This window comes from Mya arenaria, chromosome 17 (genome assembly GCF_026914265.1).
Source record: "Mya arenaria isolate MELC-2E11 chromosome 17, ASM2691426v1".
Classification (NCBI taxonomy): Eukaryota; Metazoa; Mollusca; class Bivalvia; order Myida; family Myidae; genus Mya; species Mya arenaria.
The window spans coordinates 1,072,317-1,094,247 of record NC_069138.1 but is presented as its reverse complement, the minus strand read 5'-3'; the positions used below and the strand labels follow the sequence as shown (position 1 = coordinate 1,094,247).

General features: G+C 34.9%; 1 protein-coding gene and 1 long non-coding RNA gene across 2 annotated transcripts; both read left to right on the top strand.

Moving 5' to 3' along the window:
* The first annotated feature begins 10,659 nt into the window (after nt 1-10,659).
* On the top strand, nt 10,660-12,080 carry LOC128224054 (uncharacterized). The gene is made up of 4 exons (XR_008259419.1): nt 10,660-10,787; nt 10,994-11,117; nt 11,481-11,650; nt 12,046-12,080. It is a non-coding gene; the product is annotated as an uncharacterized LOC128224054 (long non-coding RNA).
* Nucleotide 12,081: 1 nt separating this feature from the next.
* Nucleotides 12,082-18,323, top strand: LOC128224049 (uncharacterized). Its single transcript, XM_052933680.1, has 7 exons — nt 12,082-12,195; nt 12,543-12,697; nt 13,126-13,273; nt 14,330-14,505; nt 14,756-14,899; nt 15,292-15,337; nt 16,343-18,323. Exons 2-7 carry the CDS (start codon nt 12,592-12,594, stop codon nt 16,686-16,688), a joined length of 966 nt encoding a protein of 321 aa, XP_052789640.1. The 5' UTR covers nt 12,082-12,195; nt 12,543-12,591; the 3' UTR covers nt 16,689-18,323.
* Nucleotides 18,324-21,931: the final 3,608 nt, after the last annotated feature.

Below are 21,931 nucleotides of genomic sequence, written 5' to 3'. Positions count from 1 at the left end.
TTTTGAATAGGCACCACTCTAAGTTCATAGCTTCTGTATTTTATACTATTAAATGTTGTTTCAATATGTTTCTAGCTTCTTGTCAATGCATTATGTTTAAAAGATAGATAAGTCTTTACGACATATTGTACTTTTGTATCCGTATATTTGGATATCCATACTTTTCGGATTATTTTTCTTATACATTCAATTAAACAGTTGGTTCATTTGTGTTTTAAATATGCAAATGATACTTGTTTGGTTCTTTATGATACATACTTCATGATTTTACTAGATTTTCATTCAAACCTTTTTACTTTGTGGTCTTAATGACCTATCATTTTTGGATTTTATGAAAGAAAAGTTAAATTGTCTTCTTTATACAAGTTTATATTTTTTATTGCAGCAATCACAAAATTGTCATTTTGGATGATGCCAGTACCTGGCAACTCAACTTAAAATTCGGAAAATAAACTTGGAATGTTCCAATGGCATTTTTGTTATCATATATTTTGAATAAGCATGTGTTTTATACGTTATCTACTCGGATCTATGTGCAGCAAACGTGCAAGCTTCAGGTGGAACATTCAAATGTCTACCAGAGTTTTGAATCGGGAAACCATGTTTTCAGAGGAAGTGATCACCTTTGGCTGACAGTAAATCTTATCATTGAGCTAGTGCTAATGAGGAGTATCAAGACCTGTTGTGGCCCCACAAGAGGGATAACAGAGCAGCAGCGTGTTACATGTCTCTTTGCATTGCCAGCTTGTTTTGAAGTCAACAATTCCAGACAAGAACTAACAGGAGTAAACTTCAACACTGGTGAGAATAACAAGAACATGACAAATGCATGACAAGCACGTGACATGAAGGACACACACTTAGTTCTGAACCATCACCTTAAAAGAAACCCCTTCTGCCAAGATCGAAGCATGCTAAGTAGTGTCTAGACTGGGGTCCATGCACAAATTACTGTGAATGTTGACAAAGCGGAAACTATCGGGAACACCATCTTGGCCAGGATGGTTGGACAACCACTGCACAATCAGGATGAAGGATAAAGCAACCACCTTAAGCACTCAATTCTCAGTGAAGATTTTCGGCGAAGCAATACAGGTGGATCCCCGACCTCTTTTCCAGCGACTCACAGTTACTGCAAAAGCATCACAAGATCTGGCATTAGTGTTCAAGTAAGAGCTATGCAGTCACCAACCAGCAATTTTTAATACCTCACTGCTGCTTCGATGGCCACAGAAACTACTGACTTTTGATGAGGACATGCCTATTGCAATGAAGAAAGATAAGTTCCTCGGAAACAACACGAACAAGCAACAGTTCATCACATGCTCAGTTGGCTGCCTCAAGAATAAAACCGGTCGAACGTTTTATGCCCAAGGTGATGCCGATCTTCTCATATAGCTGTAAAGAGTAGAGTCTGCCACCTCAACAAACACTGTGCTCACTGGTGATGATACAGATCTGCTCATACTCCTCATCTAGCATACCAACCTCATTCACGTGACATTTTCTTCCAACCTTAGCCAAAGAATAGCACGAATAATTCAGATGTATGGAACTTTACAGTTCTCAAGCAGTATCTTTGTCGCAGTGCGTGCACTCACATACTCTTCATGCATGCGATCCTTGAGTGTGACACGACTTCCCGCCTGTATGGTATTGGTGAAGAAGCCGCACTCAATAAAGTCATGACCAGTTATTACTTTCGTGAGGAAGTAACAGTGTTTGGCACACCGTCAGCATTAAAAGCAGATGTTATGGCAGCAGGATATAATGCTTTGGTGCGTTTGCACAATGGGAAGCCGGGTGACTCAACTTTATACGGAAAAAACCGTTTTAATGGGGAGGTGGCTACTACAATTTCTCATTAACAGCAACAGAGCCTAACACGTACCTCAGCAGGAACATACTATCACAGTCTCCGTGTAAACTAACAGGTGTAGCAGAGAAAAGGAACCGTTGATGATGTTCTACCACAAAACTGGGAATGGAAAGAGAGTAATAGGGTACTTTTCCTGTCCGAACTGACTTACCACCAGCTCCAAAGTAACTCCTGCAGGTCATCAGATGCAGCTGCAAGGACAGATTGCAGCAGTCTGAGGTGCACATACAAAAAAAACATAAAATTGCGTGTTCTGCTGTATGTCGCTACTGCAAAGGATCAAAGTATGCTAATTCATTTCAAGAGGCTGAATGTGATACCGGTGAATTTGACGATCATGAAAACAGTGACTTAACAACCAGGCAATGTCTGACATTTCAACAATTTATGCTGCCATATTATTAAGTATAATAGTGATGTTTCTTTAATATATTGTTTTTGGATTACGACTCCTTATCGTTATGCATTATTATTTGTGTTGAACATCAGGGCATCCACTACAGAAGTATATAAGTCAGGCTTTTGTAAGTGGAAGTCATCTATAGGTCTTATCTGAAGTCAATGGTCACCTAGTTAAACCATCTTCCTCAGCAGCTATGTTTTTTAGCTATAGATATATTGTTAGAAAGTCGCTAAATATCCAATTATAATGTAGCAAAAAGTGGTACCGAAGTAGGGTTAAGAAACACTTTTTGAAATACTTTCAACCACTTGGATTCCGTGGGATTTTTTATTGGTTATAGATGACACATTGAGTTATAAACACATGCCAGATATTCTGTTGCAATTTGTGGTAGGTTCAGCCCTTATTTGTAACAAAATGACTGTACTATTATGGCTGTCGCATTATACGTCAAAAGGAAATGCAAATGATATATTTCTTACCCTTCTCTGAACGATAAACAATATGATAACCAAAGTCAAAATCTGTTTGAAAACTTTGGAACACACAAATCCTTGTTTCAGGGACAGCTTTTGGCTACGGGGAACATATCTACTTACTGGTGGGATTTTCCTGAATATAATACCATTGACTTTGTTATGGAAGCCACCTATAACAAAGAAATCGAGGCCATCAGCTAATTTTAAAGATTTAACTGGTGTAGAAAATAAGGCTTATAAGGTCAGTAGCGGTGAACTTAATAATATACGAACGAACAAATGCGACGTTCGTGCTATTGAATTAAAAAAGGAAACATTAACTTCTGTAAAATGCGAAATGAATACAGGCGATGGCGAAAAATATACGCTTTTCACAACAATGAAGAAACTTGTTACAGACAAAGCGTTTATGTGTTTTGCATTTGGACTTGCAGCAGCATATTCATGTAACACAGTGTTTTTGGTGTATGTGGTCGACGCACTTCAGGACTCGGGGCTATCTGAGACCAGTTCTACTCTAGGTCTACTTTTATTGAACCTGGCAGGCATTCTTGGACGTTTTCTTCCAGGCTTTTTGACACAAATTAAACATATAACTGTGTTGACAGTTCCAATAATTGCATGCATAATGATTATATTATCGCAGCTGGGATTTACACTACTTAATAGTACTTCTACACATTTCCTGTCGTGCATAATAGCGGGAACAGCAATTGGAATGTGTGTGTCTACTTTTGGTGTGGTTACTTTGAAACTGGTTGGTATTGCACGACAATCAAATGCAATGGGACTATGTTTAAGTCTCTCGGGGATAACAAACGCCTTTTTGGGACCATTAGGAGGTATGTGCTATTATAGACCAGAGAGGGGTTTCTGATAAGCAATACGACTGAATGTGAAATTGCTCGTGGTCCCCTTTTAATTCTACGTGAACGCAAAATGAATTCTATCAATACTTTACAGTGCGTGTCATTTACATTTTGGTTAACATTATATTATGTGAACAGCTGAAAATTATTAAAATATTATGTGTTTCCAGTCGGATTAGTTTCTTGTTAAGGTATTCTATGTACAATGTAAAGTTTGGTGCCTGGTGACCCCTTATCATTTTGATATCATTTAAAAAGCTGCAATAAGTTCTAATAATATTGAAGTGCTATACATATCATTATGGTGCTATTTGGGCCTAAAAAATTCCAAACTCGTTCATTTACTTTCGAGTTCAGCTACAACAAAGAACAACAAATGCAAATAGCCATAGTTTTATAATATACTTTTGGGTCATCATTTTTATACAAAAATTCAGTATTATTATTCGGTCAGTATTTTGTTATACTACTATTTTCAGTAAGCTCTTGACACTCAAGTAAAACCAATATTACCAAGCATCAAAATTGAACATTGCTGCCAATGGCTGGATATTACAAGAACATTCGAACATCTGATACCATAAATGTAATCAATTAAGTTTTCAGGCTTGATCCGAGACATTTCAGGATCTTATACGATTCCCTTTCTACTATCGGCCTTCATGGAAGTCATGGCGATCGTTCTACTGATTATGGCTCAGTTTTTCCGATCCAAAGATCGAAGTAAAATAACAGTGAGCAGAAAGGCGTCTGTGTTCTATAACACACGGTTATGATCTGCACTGTAATTAGTTTGACATGGACATGTTCTAGCGATAACAAAGGCCTTATGTGTGGTTTTGAGATAAGTGAACAATTGGTTTACTCACAAGTTAAGGGAATAATCAGTGATACGTAAAGGTGTTCTTAAACCGAGCATGCCAGTTTACAAATTAAAGGTATATCCAATTTAAAATCAAATCTGAAATATACGTGTAGTGAATACAAATGATTTATTCATCATAATTACATCATAGAAACCCATCATGTTAAAGCGCAAATACTTAGAATTCAATGTAAAGATTCAAAGATGAAATCGAAAAAAAGATCAACGTGTCGATAATGAAACTAAGATCTGAAGTATTATCAAGACTATAAAAATCAAATTCAAATTAATTAAACAAAGCAACATATAAACTTTTGAGCTTAAAGCATTCAAAACTTTCCCTGAGCTTCATGGTAAACTTGTATAATAAGCACAAAATCAAAATAACAAACTTTTTGGTGCGAATGAACATTTTTGTGTGTTTTAATGTACTGAGCATAGTTTACTTGATTGCTTTATATTCGAAGAATAACTTTACATTCTCATTACGTCACAATTAATAACACGACACGCAATAGATACTGACGTTAGCCAGGCTGTATGAGGCACCGTTTAACCAATCTGCTCCAAGATCTTTACATACAACAGGCACCACCGCTAAATTTCCCCTGAAAACAATGATTGTGTTATCAATTATTCATCCAGTGTAAATCATTGGTTCATTTTTATGGGGCAGTAAGTCATAAATACATAATTATTATGGGTTATTATATAATGATATTACATATTTCGTATTTTCATTGAGTTACTTATACAAAGAAATGTAGGAAATAATTGCCATAAACGTATTTTAAATGATAAATATTAACTTAAAGACAAACTCATCTGTATGCCCCTTAAAGAGCATGCCTTCGTTTTGTTACCGGCGTGTGATTAGGTGATTAGTTTTCTCGACAAACCTGTATCCAAAATAAGGTTTTAACAGTTCTCCATCAGGCGGCGGTTTTGTACAAAGTTTGTTATGCAGTGTGAAGAAAATAAACTCTCAATCAAACGGTGGCGGGATATGTAGTAGACTGGTTCATTTAAAATGGTAAATAAATAGTTATGTTATATTGATTTAAAGTCTTCATTTGAAATAAAATATTGCCTTTAGAAGGAAACATTAATGACGTATTTTGACAAAAATGATGCGTCAGACTTAAAGCTGTGTTTACAAAATAGTCATACCTGCGGTATCGACAGATACGTGTTTACACCGAACTCGACGTGATACAGTTCACCAGAAAAGCGTCCTATCATAATATCCCCTATATATCACCTGTGTAATAATGAAAAAGTAGATAATTCTATGAAACCAAACACAAGGTAAAACATGTGATTTAAGGAGTTGTATGTGTATCAACAGGACTATCCCGTTAAATACCTTTAAATCAAAACGGCAATGGTAAAATTTACGGTTTTGATACTAAAGAATGGGTATTATTATGTAAATTATATTTTGTAAGACGAGGATATTTCTAAAGTTATTTGATGGCAAAGGCTATTTGATAGCAATAAGTCCCAGCGGGAGTAGGGGTGGTTTATATTATGTATGTGCCTTCTGGTTCCCTACAGTATTGTTATACTGTTTTGCACTTTACTTCTATAAACAAATGACATTGATCCATTATGCGGGGCCAATCCTGACGACAAAGCCACGTTTTAAACAAATTTGTACGAGATAGATTGATATAAAAGGAGAAAGACATTGATACATTATGCGGGGCCAATCCTGACCTCAAAGGCACGATTTAGTTCCTTTTTGAGATCTCGAGGACCTCTTTTATTTACCACGTAATAGGGACCATGGGGTCGGGGCCATCCATGGGCCCTTACAACATTCAAAAACAGTATTATTCAAAGTGCATGCAGTTATCAAGTTACAGTTTTGACAAAAATGTTAAGATATTTAGAATAGCAGTACTATATGTATTGCAAATGTTTAATAAATCTGAGTATGAAATGTTTTTACCATCGAAAGCAAAAGAGGCAAAAGCATAGCAGCAGATACAATGCACTTCAAAAGTGCCTTTTTAATGATTGAGATCATTATAAAAATTTACATTGTACTCGTATGATTTTAGTTTTTCTTTTCCGAAAAAAGATATTATTTTACTCTCGAAAGCAAAATGAGTAAATAAAGCAACGGATGTGTATCAGCATTATATAAATAAATAACAACTATAGCTTAATAGTAAAGCAGGTAAACACTTATACAAGTTTATACATGACAACAGTCCTTAAGATGTCTGACTAGTGTCATACATTCTGAAAAAAGAGAGCCAAAAGGAGACATCAAATAATAAAGTACTCTTTAACTAGTTCTACTGACCGGTTATTGTCAGACCATTTTAATCGATCTTAAGTAGATATTTTAATGTCCAGTAACATTAGTTTAATATCTGTGTATTTCTGTTCATAATTTATGCAGTTTCTACTTTTCCACATCCGCCACTTCTTTTCTAACAGTATAGTGTTTGTTTTTTGCATTTTGTTGGAAATAAAGAGTCCAAGCAAGGCTTATGATAGTTGGTTTGTTATTTCTATTTGTAATGTGTTTAAGGCTATATGTTCGACAATCGAAATTATTTCCTGCCAAAAGTTTTGCGCGTGCTTACGTTTCCAGAACAGATGAGTTAAAATTTTCTTGTTCATTGTTGCAGATTTTACATAGTCCGTCTGAATAATTCATTTAGATAAGTTTTTGCTGCGTGAAAATGGTTTGGTGTAATATTTTGAATTGCAACTGTTTTGCTTTTAATGACGCTTTTGATTTGTATAGACAACTATAAATTTCAAAGTCACGATTTAAACAAATTTGTATGAGGTAGATTTATATCAAAGGAGAAAGATTGACAAAATGCGAACATTATAATGATGTTATCTTTCAGATTAAGATGCAGCATATAGACTACCTTATTAAACGCCTATTTATGTTAGCGGAATGTTTATATTAAAGGAGTCATTTTAGCTATTAGCGAGTTTATTTTGAAACTCAGAAATGAACACAAACGGTTTAAAATGTGCCTTTGGACACTTCTTATTATCCAATTAGCCAATAAGGATCTGGGGCCGTATCTAGCAATCCAGAGATAAATTAAACTTTTTTTGATAATTAAGTGATCAGTTTATTTATAACCTCAAGCATGTGCATGATTTATAATTTTTTTTAAATAAATGATATATAATTACTTCATCACCGAACAGTGTGGGCCTTTAACACTGAGAGAGCAAGTATATCACATTTCAACTATATACTCGAATATTACGCAATGGAGAGTTCTATTTTCAAGCTCAGTGAAATTAACGACTGTTTCAGTTGGAAGGTAAATCAGAAAAGACATTGTTGAAAGTCGGTCAAGTGGTATTTAGTATTAAAACAGATTCAATTCTATTGCTAAATTCAACGAAAATATTTTGTGTCAATGCATGTAGACACGCCTTTTGAATTTGATATTAAACTATGCAATTTAGAATAAATTCACAACTCGTTTGACGAAACCATGTCTGCAACGCTTAATAAAATACTTGTATCAATCATATCAAATCTGTTGAAATGTTATATTTGTTACAAATTAAGTTATTTGAGTAACGCGGGCTAATTATATCTGTAATAAACAGAATGGCATTTTTTTTCCTTTACATCGGACTGTTACAGGTTATGGTACAAACATTTTTAATTATTTTTTTTATTATATGTTATTACAAGAATAAAAATAATAAAAAATATAAAATAATAATAATAAGATATTAAAACGTAGCAAAGCGAGAGTTATAAATATACTAAAGAGATAAAAATTGAGGACTAACGGACTTAATCTCACTCACTCACTCACTCACTCACTCACACACTCACTCACTCACTCACTCACTCACTCACTCACTCACTCACTCACTCACTCACTCACTCACTCACTCACTCACTCACTCACTCACTCACTCACTCACTCACTCACTCACTCACTCACTCACTCACTCACTCACTCACTCACTCACTCACTCACTCACTCACTCACTCACTCACTCACTCACTCACTCACTCACTCACTCACTCACTCACTCACTCACTCACTCACTCACTCACTCACTCACTCACTCACTCACTCACTCACTCACTCACTCACTCACTCACTCACTCACTCACTCACTCACTCACTCACTCACTCACTCACTCACTCACTCACTCACTCACTCACTCACTCACTCACTCACTCACTCACTCACTCACTCACTCACTCACTCACTCACTCACTCACTCACTCACTCACTCACTCACTCACTCACTCACTCACTCACTCACTCACTCACTCACTCACTCACTCACTCACTCACTCACTCACTCACTCACTCACTCACTCACTCACTCACTCACTCACTCACTCACTCACTCACTCACTCACTCACCCGCGCACCCGCGCACCCGCGCACCCGTACACTCACCCTCGCACTCACCCTCGCACTCACTCTACTATACAGCGAAATCTCCAATGTACATGTTTATGTGTTTGATGTTGTTAACTATTGTTTTAGAACAAAGTTATTCTAATGTCGACATAAAGCGATTATAAGTAAGGAGGATAAACATAAGTATAAAAGAAGCAAAATTCAATTTGTTTCATATTATCTTAAGCCATTCTTAGCCTATGCATTTGGCTGTTCTTGGTACTTGCTGCATTAAAAATCGACTTTTATTATTAATATATGCAATAAAGAACATGTATGATGTTAACATACTCATGTTAATCGATATTTTATTGCAATAAGCAGGACGTAAAATGGAGCTTGCATTCATTTCTTTTATAAGGCAGTTGTAATGAAATTTTACTATTCATCTTCTCTTGCACAGAATACTATCCATTTTAAAGAAAAGAAGCATATACAAAATTCATTGTGTTTTGTTTAATATGACACAGGACGTGAATCAGCCGGTTTCATTTTTGGTTAGCACAATGAGAAATTTGTATATTTATTCCTTTAAGATGTATCAGGTTCGTAAAAAAACATAATAAAATCAAAGAAACTGAACTGAAATCAATCTTCCTTATTATAAGTTTAAAGTAAAACGTTTACACGCAACGGAGAGATACCAACAGTATTTCATGTCATAAAATGGTTTAAGTTCCTTATATAGCTATGAACAAGTTAACTGATTTTTAATTCCTTTAAATTTCGACATAAAATTGCTGTTGGAAAAGTTGATATACGTTTCATATTCATGTTTCATGTAGCAAAATCCGAAAACAACGGATTCTTATCTTGACAGGCGAAATTCAATTCTGACATACTTACCTTCTCCATAGTATTATAGTTAGATAACATGGGGAAGTGATTGGTGTACCGATCAAGATATGGACAAACCTTTCGACGAAATAACTCAATTTTTGAAATTTTCAAAATAAAAATAGTTTATATATTCTGTTACATTATGTTTCTCTTTTAATTAAACATAAATATACACAAACTCGACATAAAGCTCGATTGTTAACCGCACACATTCCTCCACCAGAGCAAACAAGTCTTGTTTTCAGGCAAAAACTTCAAGTCCTTTTGACGCCCTCTGTTATTTCGTTTGTAGCGTAAACTGTAGTCGCCCTAGTATCCTGACAAGACCGCTAACCCGCCCTTACGCTAATAAGTGATATGCAATAGAACGCCAGCATACCCTAACCATGCGAAACGCTATGTCCTTGGCGGTTTGACACATAAGTTATATTACTAACACAATGCGTCTCCTACACCACAGAATACGCTAAATATATTTGTTTGCACCAGCGACATAACAGTTGTTTCGCTTTGCAGTACAATGATCACTGCCAATGCAAATCACGTGATAACGTGATCATGATCATAATCATATGGCTTTATTTAAACAAACAATATTCTTAATTAGTTCAATTACTTGCAAACTTTTAGCTTAAAAACAGCTCAATTTAATGAGATTAAATAAATTTTGGCATATATGTGTATATTTGTTTGTCAAAACAGCTATTGTTTTGTATATAATGGCAGAATATTTCTTTACCCATCAAAGGATTTCACTGCTTAAGAGATTGCAAACAGACGTCATGTCGACCTCCAGAAAATAAACTCAATCACCTCTATTCATTCATCTCATGTTATCAAAGGACACTATTTCATATTGAGTATCAATTATTGCTAATTTGTGTTCATTTTTGGTAAGGATACGTTGGATCACCCTGCACTAACCATTTCGAATGTTCCGACCAAATCAACCTGGTTTGTGTGGATAATGCCTGCAACTGTGCATATGGCTTAAACCGCAACGGGACAGACTGTGCGGGTAACCTAGGTAATTATGTTTCATACATTTTATTGTGCATTATTAGGTGAGATTTAATTGATATGTTACAGTTTGAAAAGAAACAGCACTGGATAGCATTACAGTGCACTGAAGGTTTTCACGATTAGTTGGCTATCTAATTATGATATGCAAGTATCATTTGAGTCATAGCACCACTTGTGCTTGCTTGCGAGATATTACTTTTACAAATTTAGGTGTTTCCTTAATCAATGGCTCGTCACCATATGCGGGAATCGTTGATGGACATACTGGAACCTTTTGTGATCTTGGTTTTAGTGAAGAAGCGGCCAACGTAACCTGCACTAGTCTTGGATTAGGGTGAGAACTTTGAAGATAAGTAAATGACCTATTTCTATGTAATCTATTGAAAGGCTTATAACACACCAGTTCGTCCAATCCTTAAACTCAAGTTATACTTCATTCCATATAATCGTTAAGGTTCGTTTTTGCTGGAATATATACGTACTTATTTTAATATATGATCACGCATACGCCATAACGTACGATATATGTTCCTTTATGTCGACTTTCCACACACCACAACATGTTTTCTCAAGGGTGTTACTTTCTCCTAAAGAATTAAAGGAACGAGGAAGATTAGTTGCTTAAATAAAACAAATTTTAGTATTTAAGCAATTTAACTCATTGACAGAGACACCCACCTTTGCATAACCATTTCAGTGAATACAGCAAGCCTTACCCTATGCCTGAATTAACTAACGGTGAAACGCCAACAGTGAAGAAGATCATAACGTGTACAGGATCAGAGAAAACTCTGGAGTTGTGTGACATTTCTGAAATTGAGCTAGACGGTTGTGAACCAGAAGACGTCGTTAGCATTTAATGCAAAGGTAAACGCTAAACAAAAATTAGAAGTTAATCTTTTTCAAAATAAAAAAAAATAAAAAATAGTTCAATTGAAATTACGAGGACAAGCCCAGTAGCAAAGTGACAATGCTCAACACTCACTTAAGGCAAAATGCTGAGACCTAAACGTCACAATATGCACATAACTACGGCATATCAGTCACTGAACGAGAACCAAAAATACTTTGGAAAGAAAAAAAATGAATGAAAAACATATTCAAATTACTAGTCGAATATTGCTTTTGTACAATCTTTTGTTTAAAACACTGCTGACTGATCCATTGAGTATGATTGCTTGCTTGGAGACCAAGTATCGTTTTAGCTTTAATTTGGATTTGGTCAATATTGCAACCTTTGGTTAATCTAATCTAATTGACAGCTGGACCTATCAAATTGGATCCATTATACGATTATACGATAATGCATATGAAGGAGAGTTCAAATATTTCGTTGACGGTTTGTGGAGGAGCATTTCAAATCGAACATCAAAAGTGACTGTGAAAAAAGTTTGCGAATTTCTCGGATTTGGGTATGTGTAATTATGACATTTCCCGCTTGACTTTGAATTTATAAGCAAATATACAGCAAATTTCAGTATGAATCTAAAACAATGTATGTTAATCAGTTATTTCTCTACTAACTAATATAGTATGTTTCTAAAAAAAAGAGCAACAGTACGACACAAACCTTCACCTCTGGGAATTCGTGCGATCACCGTGCACCCTGCACTGGCGCTCAGTCTGCTTCTGCGGGATTTTACCGCGGTCATCCTGTGCTCAAGCAGCTTGCAAACACGTTACAATGCAAAATATCATTAGATAACTTATAAAGAACGCTATACGGAGTAAATATGTAAAACGTTATTGGGCTTTTTAGGTTTGTGGGATTAAATTTCGAGCAAGAGTTCCTGCAATCGGGCAAAGATATGTTTTCAGTGGACTGTTATGGAACTGAGACAGACATTTCACAATGTCAGTGGACAAAGGAAAATAATGACAGAGAATATCAAACGCTGCACCTTTCCTGTTCGGGTATGAATTATTTCATATATTGGGAAGCTTTTTGTGTATCAATATATCTATTATGTTTATTTTCAGATGTTATTTAACATTTAACGTGGAAAGTAATCTACATATAATTTTTGAAATGCTAACGTTATCGCTAAAACAGTAGGCGTCACAGAAAGTCCCTCGCCGCTTTGAGAAGGGGCGACAAAAGAATGTTGACAATATGCCCTATTCATTACTTAAACCAGCATTTTATTAGCAAACATGAAATGGCTTAGGAATATTTAAGAATAAAGCAACCTTATGTTAGAGTATCTGTTATTCGTAGTTTAAATGTCGATATAGATTTACAATGTTATGGTTATAGGCGGTGGTGTTAGCATCGTCGAGTAAAATGTTGTCATTCGATACGATAAAATGCTTATTGAAATATCCCTCTATTGCCATTTAAGACTATGAAATAAAGAATGTCCGCATTATTGGTCAGTCTGATGACGTCGGGTTAGTTGAAGTCTTTGTAAACAGCAATTGGAGGACAGTTTGTGAGGCTGGCTTTACCAATTACTCTGCAAACCTGATATGCCAAGAGCTTGGATTCAGGTAAAACGTTCAACCAATCTGATGTGTCAAGAACTTGGATCCAGGTAAAACGTTCAACCAATCTGATATGCCATGAGCTTGGATTCAGGTAAAACGTTCTACCAATCTGATATGCCAAGAGTCTTGATTCAGGTAAAACGTTCAACCAATCTGATATGCCATGAGCTTGGATTCAGGTAAAACATTCTACCAATCTGATATACCAAGAGCTCGGATTCAGGTAAAACGTTCAACCAATCTGATATACCAAGAGCTCGGATTCAGGTAAAACATTCTACCAATCTGATATGCCAAGAGCTCGGATTCAGGTAAAACGTTCTACCAATCTGATATACCATGAGCTCGGATTCAGGTAAAACATTCTACCAATCTGATATACCAAGAGCTCGAATTCAGGTAAAACATTCTAACAATCTGATATACCAAGAGCTCGGATTCAGGTAAAACATTCTACCAATCTGATATGCCAAGAGCTTGGATTCAGGTAAAACGTTCAACCAATCTGATATACCAAGAGCTTGGATTCAGGTAAAACATTCTACCAATCTGATATACCAAGAGCTCGGATTCAGGTAAAACGTTCTACCAATCTGATATGCAAAGAGCTCGGATTCAGGTAAAATGTTCTACCAATCTGATATACCAAGAGCTCGGATTCAGGTAAAACTTTCTACCAATCTGATATGCCAAGAGCTCGGATTCAGGTAAAACATTCTACCAATCTGATATACCAAGAGCTCGGATTCAGGTAAAATGTTCAACCAATCTATTTGTTCTTTGGCTGGTTATGTTATCCGTGTTATCCATGCATGAAGCTTACTACTGTACAGTATTAAACAGTTTTCTCTTGTTTAAATCTTATGAAGTAAGACAAAAGGATTATACTCAATAACGTCACTATCTTTTGCGACTACCGATTGGTATACATCTCGGGCATATCATTTTGATTTTCGATGCCCAAGTGTTTTAAACCTGATAAGGGCTTTATTTCTTCTATTTGCATACCCTTTTGCTAAGCGTTGCTTTATTAAACATGACACCTGTATATGTTTTCAGCAATGCAAAATGGTATACAACTATGGATCAATCGAACAGTGATACTAAAGTCGTGTCATTGATTTGCGACCAAGCTGATATATTAATACGAGATTGTGAAATTATACCATTGGCATATTATACTTATGGATCTGGTGGTTGTTCTGGCAACGGGGTATCTATCGCATGTTCGAAAGGTTTGTATCAGTGGTATCTGCATCGTATGTAACATTTTTGGGAGATGCTCTTCGAATAAGTATTTGCTGTTGTTGTATTGAAACGTATAATTGCTACCAAAATATAAAATACTGCTATATGTCTAAGTAGTAGTTGATCTTACCTTAAAGTACTTTTAAATATGTCTGGAAGTAAACATCTTTACTGTCCAGCAAGGATAATGTTGTGTACTAAATCTAAGACATGTATCTTCATTCATAATGTCTGCAGATCAACCAACCAGCACCGTTTCGACAGTAACACAAACTACCAATGAGGTCCTTGATATGTATCTAGTTGTGATTTTGATGTCCGTCATTGTGGGTCTTGTGTTATGTCTTCTTGTTGGAGGATTGTTTTATTGCAAGCTGACAGGCATGTACCATTGGTAAAAGTATCGGTCAGCTATTATGAAATTATATTTGGATATACATCTGTTATTGTATACAAACATATGTGTAGTACGAAGGTATTCCAGACCGTGTTTACAACTTTCCAAATAAACCGGAGTTTTTCAAGGAATAAGAATAATATTCTGAAACATGAAATAAAAAAAAACACCTAGTATATACAATCGCATTCAACACTGTATGTTGTTGTAATATACTTAGATGCTATTGCTAATACTACTTCCTATTTAAATGGACGCATTTATTTTGCATTGATTTTCACAATTTAGTTAAATAATACGATACTGCTATGACCATGTTACATGTATTGTATTCAATAAAATTTAAGGTAATTTCATGTTTTACTTTTCTCGATAGGTAAACTTTGTTTTTCACAGCGACACCAAAAGCCCATCGAAGAAAGGTATGATAACAATCATTGGCGTGATACAATGCTTAAGCGTTATTTATTGAACAAATTAGCAGAGTTATAATGCCCACCGCAAACGCAATGGCTCCAAAACTCACTTACGTGTTGTGTATGGGTGTGTGCGTCTAAACAGAGTTTATTGTTGAATGTTCGACTACCGGGCTTGTCTAGGTAGTTTTTATTGTGACTCAACATTGAAAACTGTAAATATGGATGCTATTGTGAAGTAGACACCAGGAAAGTGTTGATGGTGGCAATTGCTTAGTATGACATATACTAGTTTTATTCTTAAGTGGTTTGTCAAAAGATAAGATATTATACTGATGCCGTTTTGATAAATTAATAAAAAAATAACAATGTGAATCTCAAGTTCAGAATCAAGACGTAAGTTAATACTGACTCTAGTAATATTAACCACGGACACAGTTAAATTGTGGTGCAAGAGTGTATTCGATCCATGGTTCATATTAACAAACGTTCTGGTGACTGAGTTCTTAGAAGACTCGAATTTTTCTTCCTCCAAATTAGTGATGGTAGAAGTATTATAAAGGTCAAAGACAGCATGTATTATTATATGTTAAACTTTACTATTTCAAACCAACTTAAGATCAACAAATTACGCTTAAATTTGTTTTCAAAATGCTGAAAAACAATGATATAACAGCGATATGCCATCGGTATTTCGTTATATAGACAGTTTCTATTTATTTATTTGATAATAGATTTTGGTAGTTGTTTATCATTGTCGCATTACAGGTTGATAGAACTATATTTTGATTTTACTGTTCGAATTAGGATTCAACGCACATAGTACAGTGCTTAGCTTCCCTAGTTGTGAAACAAACAATGTAACAAGATATCAATGACCTAGGGCAAATATTTTGTATCGCCTTCAATTTTTCTATTTCGGAAAGTCTTTCAATAAAAGATTGAGTAACCGTCTAAGAACGGTCGAAAAAAAAGCTTCTTTGACCTTAAATATTAACATCATGATTTCAGTGCCCAACCGAGTTCGCAGAATAAAACACAATCTGGAGGACGTTCGCCGGTGTCCGTTGTTAACAAAAGAGGTGAATGCAAAGGTGATGACGAAGAGTACACGACTATTGATGACTCTGATGATCTTGGACTGAATCCCCAGAATGAATATTATCAACTCAGGAATACAAACGACGGTAAAATACATACGAACGATTCGAGAACGAATACTTCTGATGATTATTTGCAACCGGTCATGGGGAAAATCACATCGGATGCAGATGTCCAGCTTGATGACGACGGCTACTTGGAACCCGTTCCAAAAGTTCAAGCAGATGGCTATATTCTTGGAAAGTTTACTGGTTAGACCCGGATACGGTTGTTAACTCATTAAACATTTAAAATTAGATTTTTAACAAAAATGAATGTATTTTACTTGCTTTAACAATTAATATGGAAAATAAGATTCATCTACGGATACCCAGGCGTGGAAAAACACAACTTATATTCAACAGTTAAGCATACCTTTACTGACAAAGCGGACACATGCTAAGCCTACTTGTAATGGATATATGTGCAAAAACAATAGTACGTCCTGTGTGCTTCTATGTTTATATTGTTTTATTGAAATACGTACACACAAGAGATGAAATATGGCTTTATTCCAAAAAAAAGTGTACATTAGATTTGATTATTGATAAGTACTTTTTATGTATCTTTTTTTTATATGCATAATAATGATTCTATGCGTTTTAATATAACGTCTGTATAATGCTTATATATTGCTGTCTGGTTGTTTAGTTCATGTCAAATGCTCATCTATATAGCCTTGATGTTGAATATAACCTAAACGCTTAAGAACTGATTATGCAAAACATGTATATATTTTGTCTTAAGACAGATCTATCGAGCAATATTTAATCCAATTTAGCTTGTCAATTAAGTCACATGCAATCCAATAAAAACATGTATATAATAGCATAAGTGGGTGATGTGAGGTAAATCCATACAAACATTTGACTAACAAATGCTATTCATTTTCATTTATTTGTTTCTTTTGTATAATCAACACTAAGTATTTGTATATCTTTTGTTTGATAATATTCCTGGGTGGTTTCATATTATGGTTGTTATACAAATTTGAGTATTACTTCATTTCATATGCTTATATGTAGAGCAATATTTTTTTAAATAATACTGGCGAACTTGTTTTAGACTGATGATCTTAGCATGTATATATTGTTTCCAAATGCTGAGCCTGATATAGTCTCCAATTTATAGAGAATACATTGTTAGTGCCTTGGATGGAATACATTTATCCGGCAAGGGGGGAAGAATCGGGTGAGCCGGGGCATAAATTACCTTGAAATTATCAAGTATCTTTTAAACATGAGCGGGACAACTGGTTTGCCTGTTAACATTGACAAACTTGGTGTCTAAATACCCATGTTTAGATGTGTCGAAAAATAGTTCTCAAAACTATTTATTTGTATTCAATATGTCTTTAGTCAAAGTTATTGTATTTTAATACGTCAAGATCTATTCAAAACATAAACATTATTGAAAGTGCATAAATGTGGTTTAATCACCAAACATTATAAAATCATTCAACAATTATTCCTCAAGTCACATGCTTCAACGTACACAAGTGTGTTAACAAGTTATCGCTACGTGTTCAATTAGACTGAAAATAATAGTTTATGTTTTAAATAAGGTCATCTCACATCATTAAATCATTCAAATAGAAACAAAAATAAAGGGCTAATAAAGCGATCGGTTAATGCTGAGATATTACTTTAAAGCAGAAAAGATTGCCATTTGTTTATTATAACATATTTACTACACCAAAGGGGCCAAAATAAATGCATATTGTAACGATACTTTAACGTTCTTTATCATTTTTGTTGAACTTGTTTGTTTAATTCTAATGCAATTCCTATTTTTAATTAAACTTGTAACATGTTTGTGATCATTTTATGGTGTTGTAATCAAAATAACGTAATTCGTGTATCTTTTATAATTCAATATAATCGTTGATAAAATGCCGAACCGTAAACTAAGTTATAAATTTAGATGTAAACTCTTATAATAATTGTTTATGTTCAGTTTATCTAATAATAAATATTGAAAACATAATGATCAAACCATGTCTTTGTTATACAATATTTGTGGTTTTGGGATATTTGTTAATTGGAGAGTTCTGCTCTATAAAGTCATTAAAAATCTCATTTGTTAATAGCACAAAATTTTCGAAGCAATATCACTGCCCTTCTCTCAGACTATTTTTTCAAACATTACACTCAATACATTAAAACTGTTAAAATTATATTTCGTCGCTAAATTTAAAATGTTTAACATGTTTAAATAGCGCATAATGGTTTCCAAGCTTATAGTGTGCCCATCTTGCATGTAAAAGTCACGTTATACATAGCGATATCAGTTTTATGTCAGTTTTGACAGCTTCTGTTCTCTTGCAAGTGTATCATCTTTTGACTAGTCCCTTTAAGCACTACACCGCAAACAACTATACTCTTGAGAACCGATCACATTTCCTACTCCTAAAATATTCCTTTACAACATAACACCGCCTAGGTATGAACGTTAAAATGACCTATTCCTCAAACTACCCTTTTTAGTTATACAGCTTCTGGTTTTAAACGATAACATCGCCTATTTACCATCCATCATCTGCTGGTTTGAACCGATAACATCGGTATTCCTAAAAATAATTACATATGCTGGTAACAAGAACATTAAGTGGTTGAATAGAATATGATCCCCAAGGATCCGAAATCAGGTAATGGTCCACTTATATGTTGCCATCCTATTAAAAAGCATACGGTTTTTCAGTGATATCACCAATGGTGAATAAGGTGCACAATTGCATGCAGAGTATATAGTGTCATAATCTGTTTGGGATTTACTTGTGTACTAGTGGTATACATCTATTTACCGAGACTGAACAATGGTGTTTGCAGAAAGGTAAAAGTTTAGTGTATTATTGCAGTAAAATGCTGCAACACTACTTAACTAATGAACATTTTAAATTTCGGAATACATCATTAATACAGGTCAGTATGCATCGGTAAGGTCTGATTAAAATTTATACATCACTGGTATCGAAGTATACTAATGTCTTGAAAATGATTTATTATTATGCAAAGTCATAATCGACGATGTTCAAAAATTCATTCAAATTGCAAGCTGTTTAAATTGTGTCACAAACAGATTTGGATTTACTTGTGCATCAGTTGTATATATATTTTAACAAGGGTGAACAATGATGTTGGCTGAAAGGTAACAGTTTAGTGTATTATTGGAGTAAAATGTTGTAACGCTGTTTTGTATATTATCTTGTGGTGTTTGACGACGTTTAAATTTATAAGTTTGGAGGTCAATTTTTGAAACATATCTTTAAATACTAATTTTGAAAAATGACTTGAGATTAATTTATCCGTTTATATGTTAGTTTTACTTTGTTCTTCATTATTTTCAAGTTGATGCTAGCTCCTTATAATTTTAACCTTAATAATACATATAACTGTTTGGACAAGTATGAGGTTATGTGCGCCAATTTCTCTATGTAAATAGGAAATGACGTCCTGATCATATTACAAAATTATGAAGTCATTTAATTACTTATGTTGATGTTCTAACCTTTGATTATGTATACAACTGCAATATATTAGCGTTTATTTGTTTTGATAGACATTTAAAATAATCAATCATTCTTGTTTCATTAATTAAATAATCAGACAATAATTAAAAACTACGTTGACTAACCTGTCTGAAAAAAAAAATGTTTTACAAGTCAGGAATACTTGTTTTAACCAGTCTACAATAAAACAAATACCTGTATGTAGTGTATGTTTTAAGGTCGAACGAAACGACTATTTAATCTTCGTCCAAGATATAAGCCAAGCCAATTAATTCAAACGGATGTCTGCTTTATCTAGTTATAGACTCGTTAAAATCAAACCAGGGGAGAAATATTTTAAATTAGATATAAATATTTATAATAACTTCTGGTCACGAAAAGTTTGATTGTATAAAAGGCCAGACCATTTTAATCTTTTCGTCCGACGGATTTACAAAAGGAAAGAAATGGAGCTAGCAAGCGGGGAAAGGGTAAAGTTTCCATTTCACTTAAAACAGTAGCCAGCGTAGATGCACTCATTTACTTTCAATAAAATTAATACTAAGAAGGATGGTCATGAACAGTTACTACAGTATTGTCTCTCATAAGTATAAGTTATATGAACCACCCGAATAAAAAAAACAAGTATGCATACAGACTTTTGGAAGTTGTCAGTGGCATAACTAAGCATTCTTTTTGCAATGATACATAAAACATGGATACACTTAAAATTAATATTAAAACGCTGGTCGTGAACAATTACAACATAATGCACCCTTAAAAGTATAAGTGAATTCCACCACCAAAGAAGCATTTATTTTTTACACATACTTTAGTCTTGTTGAAGTCGCAGGGTCTTAACGAAGTATCTGCTTGCTTTGCTACAACTAGCATGGCTTTATTTTGGTGTTACCAAATTCCATTCGTGTTGCACCTTGCTTACTAATTGCGCAAATTGAACTTTGGCCATTATTAAAGTTGCAACAACAAAAACAAAACAATGTGGACCCAGTGTTCAAAAATTGAATTATACCCTGTTTAGAGGATAAGATAAGGGCAAAAAAATATTGGACGAACAAACACAAAAGAAAAATAACTCCACAAACAGAGTCAACTACAAATACCAAAACGAGACACAGCGCAACAATAAACTCAAGCATCAACACCTAGCAAATTCAAAACAAGCGACACAGCACTGCAATAAAACACAATGATCAAGGTTTATCAAACACAAAACAAGAGATACAGCACTTCAATTCAACACAGGGATCAAGGTCTATCAGACCACCAAACAAGAGAGAGAGAGAGAGAGAGAGAGAGAGAGAGAGAGAGAGAGAGAGAGAGAGAGAGAGAGAGAGAGAGAGAGAGAGAGAGAGAGAGAGAGAGAGAGAGAGAGAGAGAGAGAGAGAGAGAGAGAGAGAGAGAGAGAGAGAGAGAGAGAGAGAGAGAGAGAGCACAGCAATGCAATACAAGGATCAAAGCCTAGCTAATACCGCAACCAAGATACACTGAGCTGCAATACAACACAAGGATCAGAGCCTAGCTTATACCGCAAACAAGATACACTGAGCTGCAATACAATACAGGGATCAGAGCCTAGCTATTACCGCAACCAAGATACACTGAGCTGCAATACAACACAAGGATCAAAGCCTAGTTAACACCGCAACCAAGATACACTGAGCTGCAAGACAACACAAGGATCAGAGCCTAGCTAATACCGCAACGAAGATACACTGAGCTGCAATACAACACAAGGATCAGAGCCTAGCTAACACCGCAACCAAGATACACTGAGCTGCAAGACAACACAAGGATCAGAGCCTAGCTAACACCGCAACCAAGATACACTGAGCTGCAAGACAACACAAGGATCAGAACCTAGCTTACTCCGCAACCAAGATACACTGAGCTGCAAGACAACTCAAGTAATAATGCCTTGCAGATACCATACAACAGATACAGCGCTTCAA

Bases quoted from the DNA above. Each gene is read 5' to 3' on its own strand.
- LOC128224049 (XM_052933680.1), top strand. From the start codon at position 12,592: ATGTTTTCAGTGGACTGTTATGGAACTGAGACAGACATTTCACAATGT. The intron at 12,698-13,125 runs GTATGAATTATT...TTGCCATTTAAG, and splicing joins GCTGCACCTTTCCTGTTCGG to ACTATGAAATAAAGAATGTC. The intron at 14,506-14,755 runs GTTTGTATCAGT...TAATGTCTGCAG, and splicing joins ATCTATCGCATGTTCGAAAG to ATCAACCAACCAGCACCGTT.